The sequence below is a fragment of the Nothobranchius furzeri genome, chromosome 16 (genome assembly GCF_043380555.1).
Source record: "Nothobranchius furzeri strain GRZ-AD chromosome 16, NfurGRZ-RIMD1, whole genome shotgun sequence".
In the NCBI taxonomy this organism is placed as follows: Eukaryota; Metazoa; Chordata; class Actinopteri; order Cyprinodontiformes; family Nothobranchiidae; genus Nothobranchius; species Nothobranchius furzeri.
In genome coordinates, this window is record NC_091756.1 from 31,867,594 (window position 1) to 31,884,428 (window position 16,835).

The 16,835-nt window shown below is 43.9% G+C and overlaps 2 protein-coding genes across 2 annotated transcripts; one reads left to right on the plus strand and one right to left on the minus strand.

Moving 5' to 3' along the window:
- Positions 1 to 1,046: 1,046 nt before the first annotated feature.
- On the minus strand, positions 1,047 to 4,434 carry znf668 (zinc finger protein 668). The gene is given in 4 exon segments (XM_015963450.3): positions 1,047 to 1,282; positions 1,285 to 3,198; positions 3,894 to 4,018; positions 4,385 to 4,434. Coding segments are annotated over 4 exon segments (2,097 nt in total). The 5' UTR covers positions 4,414 to 4,434; the 3' UTR covers positions 1,047 to 1,253.
- A 1,243-nt stretch (positions 4,435 to 5,677) lies between these two features.
- Positions 5,678 to 14,148, plus strand: znf646 (zinc finger protein 646). Its single transcript, XM_015963448.3, has 3 exons — positions 5,678 to 8,394; positions 9,277 to 10,323; positions 13,091 to 14,148. Exons 1-3 carry the CDS (start codon positions 5,840 to 5,842, stop codon positions 13,929 to 13,931), a joined length of 4,443 nt encoding a protein of 1,480 aa, XP_015818934.1. The 5' UTR covers positions 5,678 to 5,839; the 3' UTR covers positions 13,932 to 14,148.
- Positions 14,149 to 16,835: the final 2,687 nt, after the last annotated feature.

Genomic DNA, 16,835 nt, shown 5'->3' on the forward strand with positions numbered 1-16,835 from the left:
ACTCGTCCTCTGTTTAATTCTGCACAGAATGAGTCTGGTAACTCACAGGCAGAGAGGCACATGAGGGGCGGGACTAGGCAGCTCAAAAATAACCAATCCCAAAAGACGGAAATGCCGCCTGTACCACGTCTGGCAACGACACAAACATCTTATTTTTTTAGAAGAAAGGCTTTTAGTGATTCTACTTGTTGTTGGTTTTAAAGACATTCAAGTCATTTAGAACAGAGGAAAGAGCCACAGCGAACCCCACTTCAGTCGCCATGTTGATGACAAACTCGGCGTTCGGGTGTGTGATGTACGCTACTCAGCACTGATTGGCTCAGTTACAATTCTCACGGGGTGGGGTTATTTGAACAGGAGAGTTCCCAGACCTTTTCTCTGTGCAGAATCAAACAGTGGAGCAGTCTGGCAGGCCAGGCTACAAATGAATGCCTTGTGAGTCCATCTCTGTGGGGGGAAAAGGCTCTAGCGCTCCTGCTTCAGGAGCTAGAAGAGAGCAGAACATGGATGGATTTGGGGTCTTATTTCCTGATGTTCAGACATCTAATCTGATTGGCTAACAGCAACGCGACTCTACCACTGCCTGTTTGCTTTGCAATGCTGACGTTTTACCTCCTAAAATAACACAAGCCTAGATAAGTTCTGCCATGTTGTGGGGTTGCCAATGCTAACAGTTAGCTTCTCCTATCCCAGTCATGCTCTGCTCTCTCCTGGATGCTAAATTCAACAACAGCCCTCCCTGCTGCAAGTCAACAAATGCTAGTTTTCAGTGTGACGTAGATCTGAGTGGATTTCCTAAACCAAGTGTTTCCCTGTCTAGTTTCTGTCTGCAGCTAACGCAGAAAATCGGAGTAGAAGATTATTTTCACATCTCGCCTGCATTTTAAACTCACGAGTGGCCGATCGTATTTCAAAATTAACAAGTAAAAAACAGTTTTGCAGTGAACTTGGTCTTATAAAAGGAAAGGAAAAGCTTTTCCTTATTGGCTGAGTTTACAACATTATTCTTCAGAGAGCTCACAACAAATAAGACAATTTCATGTAGGTACAGTTATACAGTAAAAGTTTTAAAATACAGATTTATGGAACATTTGTCACAGAATGACGATGATAAAGCAGACAATTTACATCATAATCAGTATCTGAAGGTTCTTTTATGTTAAAATGTTTTTCTCAGAACTCACAAATGATTTATGGTCATGGTTTTTCTTTAGTGGTTGTGGGATTAAAATGACAAATGTGGTGTAGAAAACTTAAAGTCCTTCTGCTTTGACTAAATACTTAGAGCGTGAAAGGGAGTCACTGGTACACCGACGGGGACTGTCAGAGTGATGGCGCTGGGTTCAACTGTGGAGGCAGAGAACTCACTGGAGGGAGGAGGAGAAGGGAGCAGGTCTGTCTGAATAATTTTAAGATCGCTGGTCTTCGTGGCAAGTGCTCCGTGTATCTTTAAGTGCTTCCGGAGGTAGGCAGCAAACAGAAAGGCTTTGCCACAGAGATGGCAGCTGTGAGGTTTGCTGTTGGAGTGGATCTTCTGGTGTTTGCGAAGTCCGGATTTATTAAGGAAGCCTTTTCCACAGCTGCTGCAGATGTGCGGCCTCGGCTTTGGATGCTCCTTCTCGTGTTCCAGCAAGTCCCCCACCTGTGTAAACTCAGCATGGCAGGTCTCACAGACATGTGAGCCCAGTGGAACAATCTTGGTAACGGAAGAAGGAGTGGAGTCAATGGAGTGATCATTTTCATGAGCCTGAAATTCCTCCCAGGTGCCAAACGTAGCATCACAGTGATTACAGGAGAACTGAGGAAGAGTTGTGGGGGCAGTGAAGCTGGAGGTGGAGGCAGCATCAGCTTCCTCCTGTTGCTGCTGCTCAGCCTGTTCAGCTAGGTGGGTTCTCTCGTGTTTACGCAGACTTGAAGACACCACAAACGACTTCAAACACTCCTCACATTTGAAAGGCCTCTCCCCAGAGTGCACGCGTCTGTGCTTGTTGAGGCTGGAACGCTCAGTGAACGATTTGTCGCACTCCGTGCACGAGAAGGGCCTGAGGCCTGTGTGGACAAGCATGTGGCGGCGTAGGTCCCAGGAAGCTACGAAGGCCTTGTCGCAGCTCTGACACTTGTAAGGCCTCTCCCCAGAGTGAACACGTTCGTGCACAGCAAGATCGGCCGGCTGCCGGAACCTCTTGGAACATTTGTCGCAGGGATAGGGTTTAAACCCCAAATGGGCTCGCTGATGCCGCCGGAAACTGGAGGGGTCGGAGAACATCTTGCCACACTGTGGGCAGAGGAAGGGCTTCTCACCAGAGTGGGTTCGGAGGTGAGACTGGTAGGAAGACAGCTGAGTGAAGCCCTTCCCACACTGCTCGCACTGATAGGGTTTATTCTGGGAGTGGATGCGCTGATGGCAGGCCAGGGAGGAGGAGCGGGAGAAGGCTTTACCGCAGTCCGAGCACAGGAACGGCTTTTCTCCCGTGTGCGAGCGCCCGTGGTTCTTCAGGTCCTTCAGCTCCGTGTACGTTTTGCCACACACGTCACAGGCATATGGCCGATGGCCCTGGTGGTTTCTTTTATGTTTCCGGAACACAGACGGATCTGCAAAACTCTTACCGCATTCAGCACAGAAGTACGGCTTCTCTCCAGTGTGAGAGCGCTCATGCACCTTCAGTTTGGACAGAGTGGGATAGCTTTTGGAGCATCTGCACGAGTAGGGGCGTTCCCCATTATGCTGCGTCATATGGATCCTCAGACATACAGCCTGCATGAAAGCCTTGCCACATTCTGTGCACACAAAGGGCTTCTCGCCAGTGTGAGAGCGGCTGTGGTTCCGTAGCTCTGTGGACGTCTTGTAAGCCTTGTTACAATTTGGACACTGAAAGGGGCGCTGAGATGAGTGGATGCGCTCGTGTTTTGAGAGCTGAGCTTTGGTAGTAAATGTTTTGGTGCACTCGGAACATGCGTGTTGCTGCTTTGCATGTACAGACAGCTTGTGGCTCTGCTCAGCGGACAAAGTCTTAAAAGTCTCTGAGCAGACGGAGCATTTGAAGAGGGGCTTGCCTTTCAGAGGCCTTCCCTTGCTGCGTTTACCAGGCTGATCCTTCGCCACCTCTTCCTCTTGTTGGCTCTCCTCCTCCTGTTTTGGTGAGGTGCGCTGCTCTGCAGGAGGCAGGCTGTCTGACTGGGGAGAAGCCATAGTTACTCCTGCAAATGGATCAAATTAAAAACGCAGTAAAAAAAATTTTCTGCATCTTTTTCAACAAATTAGATCTAAAGGCTACAGCACATTAATTCATATAACAATACATATGTTGTTACCTAATTTGAAATACTTAGTCATTTCACTTGAAAAAATGTGTTAAATTTTATATTGCAACTTTGCAAGCAGCATGACAGCAAGATCGGTATACAAAAGCTATTTTCCTCCAATAGATAAGAAGCTAAATCCCTATTATAGCTATGAATAGATGTAGTAGAAAACAACACATCATGTTGGACCAGAGACAAAGGAAATACAGGTCTACATGATTCACGTTTTAACAAAAAATGTGCGTTTATTCGCAAAATGGCTGGCATTAGGACCTCAGGGACAATAAGCTAGCCGCTCTGGAGCCAGAGGAAGTTGGAGATTTCAATGTCAAACGTTTTCTGTACACGAATGTATCATGTAACTGGTAGCAGGATGAGTAAAACACCATTAAACAACGCGCTTGTACCTCGGAGAGCAGGACTCGATCAGTACGTATCTTGTTTTTGTGCTCGTTTGCGAGCTATTCACTCAAAATGGCTGGCTTTAGGACCGCTGGCTGCACCAATTCACTCGACATCGCCACCACGTTAGACCCGAATACGGCTAAAAGCATCTTTTAATTGTGTGAAGACATATGCGAGACTCTTACCGAAATCAGTGCATCGATTGCTGGCCGATGATGCCTTAGAATAGGAAAGTTTTTCTGTAAGACTCGGTGGTTGCCGTTTACTGGCTGTGGGACTGCAGGAGGCTTTAGGACCCTGATGACGACAACTGTCGGCAAGCAAGCCAAAAAGTGTGTAATACTTCAACATGGTCAATCATAAAACATTAAGCTTACACATTTAATTAAATCATTTATGCTATTTCTCATAAATTAAGAGACATGTTTGAGTTTCATTGTAATTATACTGACGTGAACAGATTATTTAGTTGTTAAAATCACGTCGATCGATGCTAATGCTAAAAACGTCAGACCGCTAACATAGCTGTCTAAACCACCCAATAAAGAGTGTTTTGGATATTTTGCAGAAACAAAAAACGTTTAGCTGCTGCTGTTTATTTTTTATTTTTTTACTTTCATCATTTTCTATGAAATCACTTCAATATTAATCTTATCTTTATTTACTGATAGCTTACCAAGAGGGAACAATTTCGGTGCTGCACATTTCCTGTGTCCTAGCAACAAGACCAATGTTGAGGAAGAGAAGACAATTGGATAAAGGGGTCCTTTATTTGATAAAATACTGTTAAATTAATGAATGAAGATTCGCGACTTTAGAATTAGATTTGAAACGCACTTATCAGGTATTTAATCTTACGTGTTTGCTGACGTAGCTATTCAGTTTTAAAAAGCGGCTTTCTGTTTTTTGAGGCAATGTTTGTTTTGCTAGCTGCAATGATGCTAGTTGGTAGGCCGCTAACAAACCTTAGCTTACGTTTGTTTGACCAGAAGAGGAGCCAACTTGTACGCCCTTCCTCAAAATAAGATGTAGTCACGAGCGTTTATATTTCTGTAATGTCGGACTGAATATGTGATGAGTAAATAACGCATTTGTAGCCACGACACTGCTCTCGTTGACACAGCTGAATTGGTTGTCTGCACGCACAGAAATGTCTGTCTTTAAAATGTAGAGTCGTGATGACATTGTAATTGTTATTAAGCAGCGATGAAGTTCAACATTTATCTGAAAAATTTCTGGTCATAATAAGCAGGAAACACGAAAAAAAACACATTTGTTCTCAGTCTTTCTCTCTACAGAAAACCTTAATCTGATCAAATAAACTCTATTTAGGTTTATATATCAAAGATATGTCATAGGGTGTGATTTGTTTACCACATCAAGAAGAAAATTCAGGCTTTTTAACTCAAATTATAAGCTGCTGAGTATAAATCTATAAAATACTAAAGTTTTAGGTGTTGCAATATCTGACACCTATCATACTGATATTGTGAATTATTATTATTGCATGTTGACAAATATTATTTTTTAGATGGATTTGGAGAAATCAAAGGAGTGCAAATGCGTGCCTTTGTTGAACATAATTTTGTGTCCTACTATGAAAAGTTATTTAGAGTCTGGACATTTTTGCATGAGTTTGATATTAAACAATGTCAGTGCAAATATTCTTTGTATTTTCTATGAAAGTGTAGTTGGAGTCAATGTAGCGTTTAAGTGTTTAATATCTGATACATTTTAGTCAGTTTTTTGTTCTGATTTCATGGTCATCATCTCTTTTGGACAGGTTAGCCTTCAGTTGCTTGAGGTTCAGTTCTAGTGTTAAATTTACTCTGCAGTGCAGTTTTAGTGAATAATGACTTATAATATGATTGTGTGGAATAATAATACCCTTTCTAATGCTGTCTTCCAGGCATCTCTTCGATTCATCTTCCCATTTTGCCTACCTTTGCCAAATTCACATTTTCCCTAATTGTTTGGAACCTCCGCTGGTTTAACTCTCCAACATTCCTTGGACCTTATTGTAAAGAACCAAATTCCTTTTTTAATGGGCTAGAAAGGAATCTAATGCATTTCCATCCTGCAGAGTCACCCCTTTTCTGTCCTGTGCACCTAGTTCTGTTACTACTTTGCAATGGCAGTGCAAAACCCTGACAGGATGACAGATTTTACCTGCAGACAATGCACCATGGTATTTCTCAATATGCCCAGTCTGCTAGACCACATGAACACTCATCACGAAGAAGAAGAAGAAGAAGAAGAAGAAGAGCGCAAATTCAAATGTGATGAATGTGGACGTGGTTACAGACATGCTGGCAGTCTAGCAAACCACAGAAAGACTCATGAGGTGGGTTCCTTTCAATGTAGCGTTTGTGGAAAGGAAAACTGGAATGCCTCAGCCCTGAAGAGTCATCTCCGGAGCCACACTTCATTTAAAAAGTACTCCTGTGCAGAGTGTGGAAAGGCTTTCCGTTTGGCAACTCAGCTCGCTACACATGAGAGAGTTCATCGCGCCAGGAGGTGGAAGGATGAGTCTTATAGGAATATAGATGTGGAATGTTCCACACATGAATCTGAAAATGATCAGCAGCTTAATGAGATGTCAGGCATTGTTGGGTTTTCTGAAGAAAATAGCCCTGAAGACAAAACAGATGACGTTTATAATTCCCAAACAGAGAATCTGGACGATGATGACAATGCTGATGCTGTAAACAGACCCTTTAAGTGTGAGTTGTGTGACAAAACGTACATACACCATCGAAGCCTGATCAATCACAGAAAAACGCATCAAGTGGGAGTGTTTGAGTGCACAGTGTGTTACAAAGTATTTAATAATATGGCTGCACTCTACAGCCATCAGAGATCCCACAAGACAAAAAGCAGGACAGACCTCAGCTCGACAGGTGATGCAAACACAACGCTGAATGAGTTTGTGAATCCCAGCCAGGAGACGCCGGTAAACTTCTGCCACTTGTGTCAAGTACTTTTCCCCAACCAAGGGGAATTTCAGGAACATATCCAAATGCACAACTCCTCTTCTCTCTCGTACGGGCTTCAGGATACATTGTCGGAGAAGTTAAATGCATCATTTGACAACAGCATCGCTTCACCTGAGTCTAGTTTTTGTGCATCCCCTGAAGACAGCATACCTTCAGCGTCCCCGGCGGTTAATCCCAGTGGCTTCGATCAGCCACAGGAGCAGATACCAAGTAATGGTCACATGCTCTCACACTGCTCTGCTAATCTAAAACCATCGTCTGATCACGTTCAAGTAGCACCCTCGGTGATGAACACAAGCACTGACGGCTCCACACAAATGGCTCAAAATGAAGAAATACCAGCTTCTGATTCTGACGAGCGCCCCTTTAAGTGTCACATCTGTGGTAAAAGCTACCGGCACTCAGGGAGCCTCATTAACCACAAAAGGTCACATCAGGTGGGGATTTACCAGTGTTCCATTTGCAATAAGAATTATCCTCACCTGGCCGCCCTCAAAAGTCACCTTCGCCTCCACAAAGCTCAGCCGTCGACTTTCAGCCAGGCGGCTGAGGGAGACTGGCTCTCCTCAGAGCCGCTGACTTTGGATAACCAGCAGGGCTGCTTCTCTTTGTTAAATATGCAGGAGGACGGTGCTCACACTGGACTCTGTATTGATCGGGAAAACGGAACTGACCTCAGCAACGGAGCATTTTACCAGGAGCAATTTAATGAGGACTTCTCCCAGGGAACAGCATCTCATCTACCTCACAATGAACCGCTTATATCGAGGCACATGTGTGCAGACTGTGGTGAGACGTTTGCAGATATTGCAGAAATTAAGTCCCACGGTTGTCCTTTGCTGCAGCAGCAGCAGCAGCATGAGACTGCTGGTGGTGAATACACCGCAACTTTGAACTTTGAAGCCAGTAACGGTCACTGTGCTGATGGAAATCCAGAAAGTAACATGGAGCTGCATGGACTGAATGGTGGCCAACATTACTTTGAACAGGATTTCCTGGAAAATGTGAACAGTTCTCATCTGGATACTGATGTAGAAGAGGAGGAGGAGGATGGAGATCATTATCAGTGCTCTATATGCGGCAACAGCTACAGCAGCATGAGGGCTCTTAGAAGCCATCTTCAAGGACACACACAGGAGACTCTTCCAAGTTCAGGACCATCCTCACTGTCCTCACAAGATGAAGTGAAAGAGGAAGAGCCAGAGGAGATGATCATCTGTAGTACATGTGGGGAAAGTTTTTTCAATAGGCAGGACTTGATTACTCACCAGCTTCTACACAACAAGGACCAGTTAGACCATTTGCTAACCAGCAGCGACGTTTCAGAAAGTAAAGAGGAAGCGCAGATCATCTGCGGCAGCTGTGGCGTCTCCTTCACTAGTTATGATCGTCTCGACAACCATGAATGCACAGCTCAGAAGAAAGAGGAGTCTGTGCACAGTGAGGAAGAAACAAAGGTCAGCCCTGTGGCTCAGTGTGAGGAGATGGGTTCCAGCAGAGACACTGTAGTGGGTCAACCTCGTCAGTACAGGTGTGATCAGTGTGGACGCTCATACAGGCATGCTGGCTCCCTAATTAACCATAAAAAGTCCCACAAAACAGGTGTGTTCAAGTGTAACATCTGCCAGAAACGCTTCTACAACCTGCTGGCCCTGAAAAACCACCAGAGGTCCCACTTCGATGTTAAAAGGTTAGTTCCAATGAGATATGGGGTTTAAGGTGAGTGTCGTTTTATTTGGGGCCTGTTAATTGTTCATTTGATCTGCTTATTTTCCAAGTTTGACTCATTTTACAGAGTACAACTTCAGTCACCTTTAAAAACAGGAATTGGGTGCATGAGTTGTGATCAAACAGGAACATACCCTCGAAGATTAGGTTAAATATCAGTTAGCTAGTTGCACATAAACCACAAGTCGTTTTGTAGCCAACAACACACTTTGGCATCATTTTCGTTAGTTTATTTAATGTGGCTGTTCTCCGGCAAATGCTCATTAGTCATGTTATTCACACAATTTCAACAAGTTTGAGGTTGAGACGTTTGTGAAGATCACCTTGTCCAATCAAAAATCACTTCTGGTGTGTGTGTTTGTGATCATGTTGGAGCATCCAACTGTGTTCCAAGTTTCAGTCCCAAAGCTGTGAAGTGCAGCAGCATGATGCTACCACCTCCGTGCCTAACAGATGGTACAGTGTTATTTTTTATTTGAAAGCTTCAGCTTGACTCCTCCAAACAAAAACCGTGATCATTGTCTCATTTGATCATTACATTTTTCACCAGAAGTCATTGGGATTGTCTGTAAGGGCAGCTGGAACGCTCAGCACCACAGTTTTAGTTGTGTTTCATATGGGTGCTTGTGTAGAAGACAGAAAACTTATAATAAATTCATCCAACGTGCTTCTAATTCTTGTCATTAAAAAATGTTTTTGGTGATTCAAAGAACTTTTCAAATAATTCACAAAAGCCCCAATTTAATATGACATCCTTGCTCCTGATGAGTGTGTGCACGTTTCTGACTGCAACTGTTTGTTTTCTGGTTTTAGATGTAACTCTATCCTGCTTTTTTTCCCCCAGACACGCTTGTCACGAGTGTGGAAAAGCCTTCAAAATCCAGAAGCAGCTGATGATCCACCTGAGAAGGCACAGGGAGAACCGAGCCAAAATCCAGGAACTCAACAATCAGATACAGGCTCTCATGCAAATGAATGATACCAGATCAGATGAGAGAATGCCAGCCTCAGCTTCAAATGTCAATCGAGCGTTGACCTTGCGGCGTCGCACGCAAAGGAGGACAGGGAGTGTAAAGTTGGAGGCATCCGTTAAAGATGAGGACGACAGTGATCAGCGACCTTATGCTTGTGACCAGTGTGGGCGTACGTACCGCCACGCAGGAAGTTTAGTCAACCACAAGAACTCCCATAAAACAGGTGAATACTACTGTTCTGTTTGTAACAACACGTACTCCAATCAGTTAGCCATGAAGAATCACTTGCGGATCCACTTTGCCTATAAAAGGAACTCGTGTCAAAAGTGTGGGAGAAGCTTTCGAATGAAGAAACAACTGCTGGCTCATGTCTGTGCCGACCTCAGGAAGGGTGGGGCCAAAGGCAGGAAGATCCTCAAATCTAGAACCTTCAAATGCAGGAAGTGCATGAAAGCCTTCATCTCTTTGGAGCAACTGACGGCTCACACGTGTGCTTCCAAATCGAAACTCTCTTTAAACAAAGAGGAGCGGCCATTTAAATGCAACATATGCAGTCGCACCTACCGCCACGCCGGCTCGCTGCTGAATCACAAAAACACCCACAAGACAGGACACTTCAGCTGCAGCGTCTGCTCCAAGCCCTTCACCAACCCAATGGCTTTACGCAACCACACGCGGACCCACACGCAGAAGAAAAAGTACGTGTGTCTCACATGTGGAAAGGCTTTTCGTCTGGCCAGTATCCTACACAACCACCAGAGGGTCCACAATCGGGTGCTGAGTCACTTCAGCTGTCCTTCCTGTGGAAAGAGCTTCCAGGGCAGGTCTGGCCTGAGGAGACACCGCTGCCACGAAGGTCAGGAGGGCGACTCGCCATCTGGAGTCCAGCCGCCAGAGAGGGCAGACAAGTGCTTCATGTGAGTTAGCAGTACCTTACTGTGAGTTGATGATGAAGATGTGTCTGCTATCACAGATGTAGTCTCTAAAAGGCTTTACACAACTGGCATGGTTCGTATTCTGAATGTTTTAGTAACTGTGACTAAAAGGATTTTTGTTGCCATTGACTAAAAGAAAAGCCTCTGTTGAGAAAGGCCAGAAACTTTATTAGTGTCAAACAGTTTCTTTAAGAAGTGTCTGAATTTAATTTAAACACATTAATTAGTTGGAACACTGTTGCTGTAAAAGTCAGTAGTATCCAATCCTGCTTCTCTTGGGCCTCTTCTGTAGATGTTTCCATGCTTTAACACATCTGACTAGAATGACAGCAGACTTCTGCAGAATCTGACTTGCTGAAAAGATGCATTAATGATTGAACCAGCTGTGATGTACATAAACTACAATAGGGAGCCTGAGTCACGCCCATCTACTTCCGGACCACGGGTCCCCGGAAGAACGAAAAACTGAATGCAAGTCAGGGGGGCTAAAACGCTATTTTCTAATTCTGCTTGTTATGCGCCATGGATTTCACATATGATGTCCGTAAATTTTAAAGAATAATTTTGATCCCAAGAAAGCGCGTATTTTCAAACGGGAGGAAACGTTATTTTATGTTTTGGGTGAAAATAAGTCCAGGACTACAAATGAGCATCACGAAAGTGACGTCATCAAACCAGACGCGGAGGAAAACTGAGGGAAAATGGCTGTAAGTTCAGTGAACTTCAAATCCTTCCTCCAGGAGGAAAGAACTACTATAAATCTGGCCATGTGGTAAGTAGCAGCTACGCTAGGGGAGAGGAGATTATGTGGTGATGTCACATATGCGGCGTGCCGTTGTCTCATTTTTAGTCATGCTAATTACGAACTTTTACAAGTTGGTAAATCTCAAAGTATGTGACTGGCGTGGTCGAAACACCCATCATTCGTTTTCATTTACAGGTGCTGGCCAGTAAATTAGAATATCATCAAAAGGTTGAAAATATTTCAGTAATTCCATTCAAAACGTGAAACTTGTACATTATATTCATGCAATGCACACAGACCAATGTATTTCCGATGTTTATTACGTTTAATTTTGATATTTATAGGTGACAACCAATGAAAACATCAAATCTGGTATCTCAGAAAATTAGAATATTCTAAAGGCCAATGAAAAAATGTTTGTTTCTCTAATGTTGGCCAACTGAAAAGAATGAACATGAAAAGAATGTGCATGTATAGCACTCAATACTTAGTCGGGGCTCCTTTTGCCTCAATAACTGCAGTAATGCGGCGTGGCATGGACTCGATCAGTCTGTGGCACTGCTCAGGTGTTATGAGAGCCCAGGTTGCTCTGATAGTCGTCTTCAGCTCCTCTGCATTGTTGGGTCTAGCGTATTGCATCCTCCGCTTCACAATACCCCATAGATTTTCTATGGGGTTAAGGTCAGGCGAGTTTGCTGGCCAATCAAGGACAGGGATACCATGGTCCTTGAACCAGGTGCTGGTGGTTTTGGCACTGTGTGCAGGTGCCAAGTCCTGTTGAAAGGTGAAGTCTGCATCCCCATAAAGTTGGTCAGCAGCAGGAAGCATGAAGTGCTCTAAAACTTCCTGGTAGACGGCTGCATTGACCCTGGACCTCAGGAAACAGAGTGGGCCAACACCGGCAGATGACATGGCACCCCACACCATCACTGACGGTGGAAACTTTACACTGGACCTCATGCAACGTGGATTCTGTGCTTCTCCGCTCTTCCTCCAGACTCTGGGTCCTTGATTTCCAAAGGAAATGCAGAACTTTCTTTCATCAGAAAACATAACTTTGGACCACTCAGCATCAGTCCAGTCCTTTTTGTCCTTGGCCCAGGCGAGACGCTTCTTGCGCTGTTTCTTGTTCAAGAGTGGCTTGACACACGGAATGCGACACCTGAATCCCATGTCTTTCATGAGTCTCCTCGTGGTGGTTCTTGAAGCGCTGACTCCAGCTGCAGTCCACTCTTTGTGGATCTCCCCCACATTTTTGAATGGGTTTGTCGTCACAATTCTCTGCAGGGTGCGGTTATCCCTAGAGCTTGTACACTTTTTTCTACCACATTTTTTCCGTCCCTTCGCCTGTCTGTTAATGTGCTTGGACACAGAGCTCTGCGAACAGCCAGCTTCTTTAGCAATCACCTTTTGTGTCTTGCCCTCCTTGTGCAAGGTGTCAATGATTGTCTTTTGGACAGCTGTTAAGTCAGAAGTCTTCCCCATGATTGTGGTGCCTTCAAAACAAGACTGAGGGACCTTTTAAAGGCCTTTGCAGGTGTTTTGAGTAAATCAGCTGATTAGAGTGGCAGCAGGTGTCTTCTATATTCAGCCTTTTCAGAATATTCTAATTTTTTGAGATACCAAATTTGGAGTTTTCATTAGTTGTCACTTATGAATATCAAATTTAAATGTAATGAACATTGGAAATACATTGGTCTGTGTGCATTGCATGAATATAATGTACAAGTTTCACGTTTTGAATGGAATTACTGAAATATTTTCAACCTTTTGATGATATTCTAATTTACTGGCCAGCACCTGTAAATAGCAGTTCAACATGTGTGAACCAGGGCGGATTAGAAAATAGCTCTTTTAGCCCCGTTGGCTTGCGTTCGTTTTTTTGTTCTTCCGGGGACCCATGAGCCGCCCGGAAAGGGAGGAGACAAACAGCCCTCAAGGACCAGGACCGGTTTAAATGAGCCTGGTTGTTGTGTTGTGAATACAAACATGTCTCTGCTGCAGGTGTGACCTGTGCGGGCGCTCCTACCGCCATGCTGGTTCTCTTCTCAACCATAAGAAGTCGCACGCTGAAAACCTCCACCACTGCACCCTGTGTCTGCAGACCTTTCCTGACCCTCTCACCTTGCAGATACACTCACAGATGAAGAGGCAGTGCTGCCCAGAATGTGGGAAGACCTTCTGTCTGGTGGCACACCTGCAGAGCCACATGGAGGTGCACCTGAAGGATCAGGCGGCGGTCCGTGGCATCTGCAACGCTGCCAGTTACCAGCAGCACAAAACTCCCTCCGTGCATGGTGTGGAGGAAGCCGAGAATAACTTCTGGGACTCAGAAGTAAATCAATCCACGGACACGGATCAGACTCCCAACCAGCTTCCCCACATTCCAGATTGTGTCTCTGATTGCCAGAGTAACAACGCTTCTGTCACAGAGGAGAAGAGCCACGTCTGTGAGCACTGCGGCCGCTCTTACCGCCACGCCGGCTCCCTGCTGAACCACAAGAACAGCCACAAGATGGGTTCTTTCTTCTGTTCTGTGTGTCACAAAGAGTTCACCAACCTGATGGCTCTCAAGAACCACAAGCGCATTCACACGGAGCCAAAGCGCTACCAGTGCCTGGACTGTGGCAAGGCGTTTCGTGTTTCCACTCAGCTCATATGCCACCGGAGGATACACACCAAAGAGAAGCCCTTCGCCTGCCCGCTGTGCAACAAGAGCTTCTCTAGCAAATCCAACCTGCGGCACCATCAGAAGTTGCACCAGAGCTCTGCCCAGACCTTAGACTCCTCCTTTAGCATGGATGCTAACACCTTCATGGACCTGGACATGGAACCTTTCTTATAAACTAAGGTTCTTGGACGTGCAGGAGGAAGTGAAAGGGGTTCTTCGTCAACAGTTGTAAAGCAGTATTTCTCCAGTTTTTAGAACTTGTTTTGTGTTCTAAACACAAGCTTGTTTGAAGAAGTCCACACTTCAAAACTGGTTTTTAATCTTACCTCATCATCTCTGTTATGTTCCCACAAGATTCATCAATGACTCGTGTTGTTCTTCAGCGTACAGGGTGATGACAGCATCAGACTCTGCTTGTTCCTCTGTAACACACCAACATGAACAGGGCCCTACGTCCGTGTACTTACAGGAACAGTTTGTAAAACACAACCTTTTGCTGTGTCTAACCGTGCCCAGTGCCTCTGTAAGTCACATAGGAAACTAAATATACAAATGATATAACCTGTGAAGCATTTATTTAGCTGTTATTACTGAAGGACTGTTCACCTTGCTTTGGTATTTCACACACAGTAGCCTCTGTACCTCCTGGGTGTGTGTCTGAGAGTCAGCGAACACACAACCAGATTGTTGTCCTGCTAATTATATCAACTATATGCGCAAACTGATGTATTTATTTATGCATAGGAGTCAACGTGCAAACTTTATTAGGAGAATGTTTTATGAATGCTGTTTTAGATCATGTAGCCTTTCAGAACCTTCTCACGGGTCAACATTTAGCACACGAGCTGAGGCTGGAGTCTGTTTTGGTCTTGCTCTGGTTAACCCTGCTGCATGGAACACTGGAGATGATCAGCAAAGGGTTTGTAACTCACTCGTGCCATTTTATTATGTTTTAGCTTGTGCCATCAGTCACTCCAACCAACGTACTGCTGCAGCTACTCTCACAGTGCATGCTGGGGTTCTGTTGATGTGCCAGTGCCTAAATTGTAAGTCGACTGTAGTAGTTTTATTTAAACAAACCTCTTCTCACTGAACCTCTCCTGCTGATTTATGTAGTAGTTTCATTCTTTAGGTGACAAACATTTAAAGTAGGTAATAATTGGAGATGAGTTCCCTTATAGTCATCCTCAGAAATGTTGCATATCAGACGTGAATCTAAGCACAAGTATTAATAGAAACCACACAGAACGCTGATGCTTTGTAAATTTTGTCTTTACTAACCTGCCACCACCCAAATCATCACTGTTTCTGTTCTTTTAGCTTTGTGCGGTTAACAGAACTGGACAGATGGCCTTTGTTCCTGTAACCACCGATTATTCTCATACCGTAAGCATTGCTCGTCACTCGCCAGAAGTATGAAATACCTCAAAACCCTGCCTACAACTGCTACTTGATGCCTCACACTCATGGGTTATTCAGAATATACACTGTAAAAAAGTGTTAATGAGGTTGCATCTGTGTCAATATTGCCTTTGTGGCACGGGTTCCGGTGTGCTGATTGTCTTCATATGTTCATTTGCACATGCGTGTGTCCCTAGAGAGGGCAGGACGTCCTTGATGTTTCAGACTTTTGTTTGTTGGAGTTGAAAAACCATGGGGAGCCGAAGTCTCTTCCCTTTCCAGTCGGATCATGGGTCCCTACAAGAACGAGAAAATAGGGCTGGGCAATAGCTCGAAAATGTATCGTTATTGAAATTTCTGACTTTTATCAATATGATTTTTCCCATGACAATAAGTTTGATAATAAAAAATAAAAACATGTGTAGGTTGGCAACATTCATGGCCCTTTAAGAAGCTGTACCACGTGAAAATGTAACTCAGCGTAATACACGTGACAGCCCCATCTAGTGGACAACTTTTGTTTCTGCGCATACCTGTAGTTGTCGTTCAGTTATCATTATCGAGGTGAAATCCTCAATATATTGTGATATTGATTTTAGGCCTTATCGTCCAGCTCTAAAAGAAAATGAATGCAAGTCAAACGGGCTAACGATTTTAAAATAAGCGCTTTTATCAAAATGTGTCTTTAAAATTCACAGACATGTTACATCACATAACCAACGGGATTATGGAAAATAGCATTTTTATCCCCATTGACCTGCATTCATTTTTCAAATTCCATGGTCCGGAAGTATGGTCGTGACTTAGGCTCCCTGCTCAGCTGCGATAAGTCACCCCAACTGGTGTGTGGGCTGTGATGTTTAAAGCAATACACGCATGTTTGATGGCCTACTGGTATCAGATTTCCACCACTGCTTGCATCTCCCAGTTAAATTATACTAAAATCCTAATAGATTAGAAACTTAAAGGGATTTTCTGGCTCCTCTTTAAACATCTATGTCTTTGTTACCTATTGTGTTGTTTCTGTCATTTTTTCAATTACCTTTTTTATCTTTGTGGTGCGAGGTAGCTCAGTGGGAGAATCCTTAAATTTGTTGTGCTTCTGGGCATAATGACAATAAAGGACTATTCTAAACTGTGATGTGTGTTTTTGTGTAAAAGTTGTAAATAATTATCTCACTTGTTGTAAATAGCTTCCTGAATGGCTTCTGGAGAAATGTTGAAATGAAAGTCCTACGAGCTAACGGCTAGTTGGAGTGCAGCCAAAACTTGTTTGCTCCTGAAACTGCTCTAAAATCTTTATTTTATAAACCTTTAAACCCCCATTTTTATGGATTAGATTGATATTGATGAGTGTAAACATCAGCAGCCACATCAGAAGTAGGCCCATCTGGTGCATCCAGGGGTTGCAAATGGGTTCTGTTTATAAAATAACTATTTTAGAGATTTAAGCAGTTCTGTCAGCCCAGAAGAATTTAAGCTCTATTTCTCCAAACAAAGGCTGTTCAAGAAGCTATTTTCTTATATGGATACATTTTTTATAACTTTTACACACACATACACACTTTGAAGTGGTTGAAAAATCCTTTAAACTAGCATTTTTTTTTACACTGGTGATTTTCAAAGTGGGGAGCAAGTCATGCACATTTCAGTTCAACATGTAAACGAACATATTTT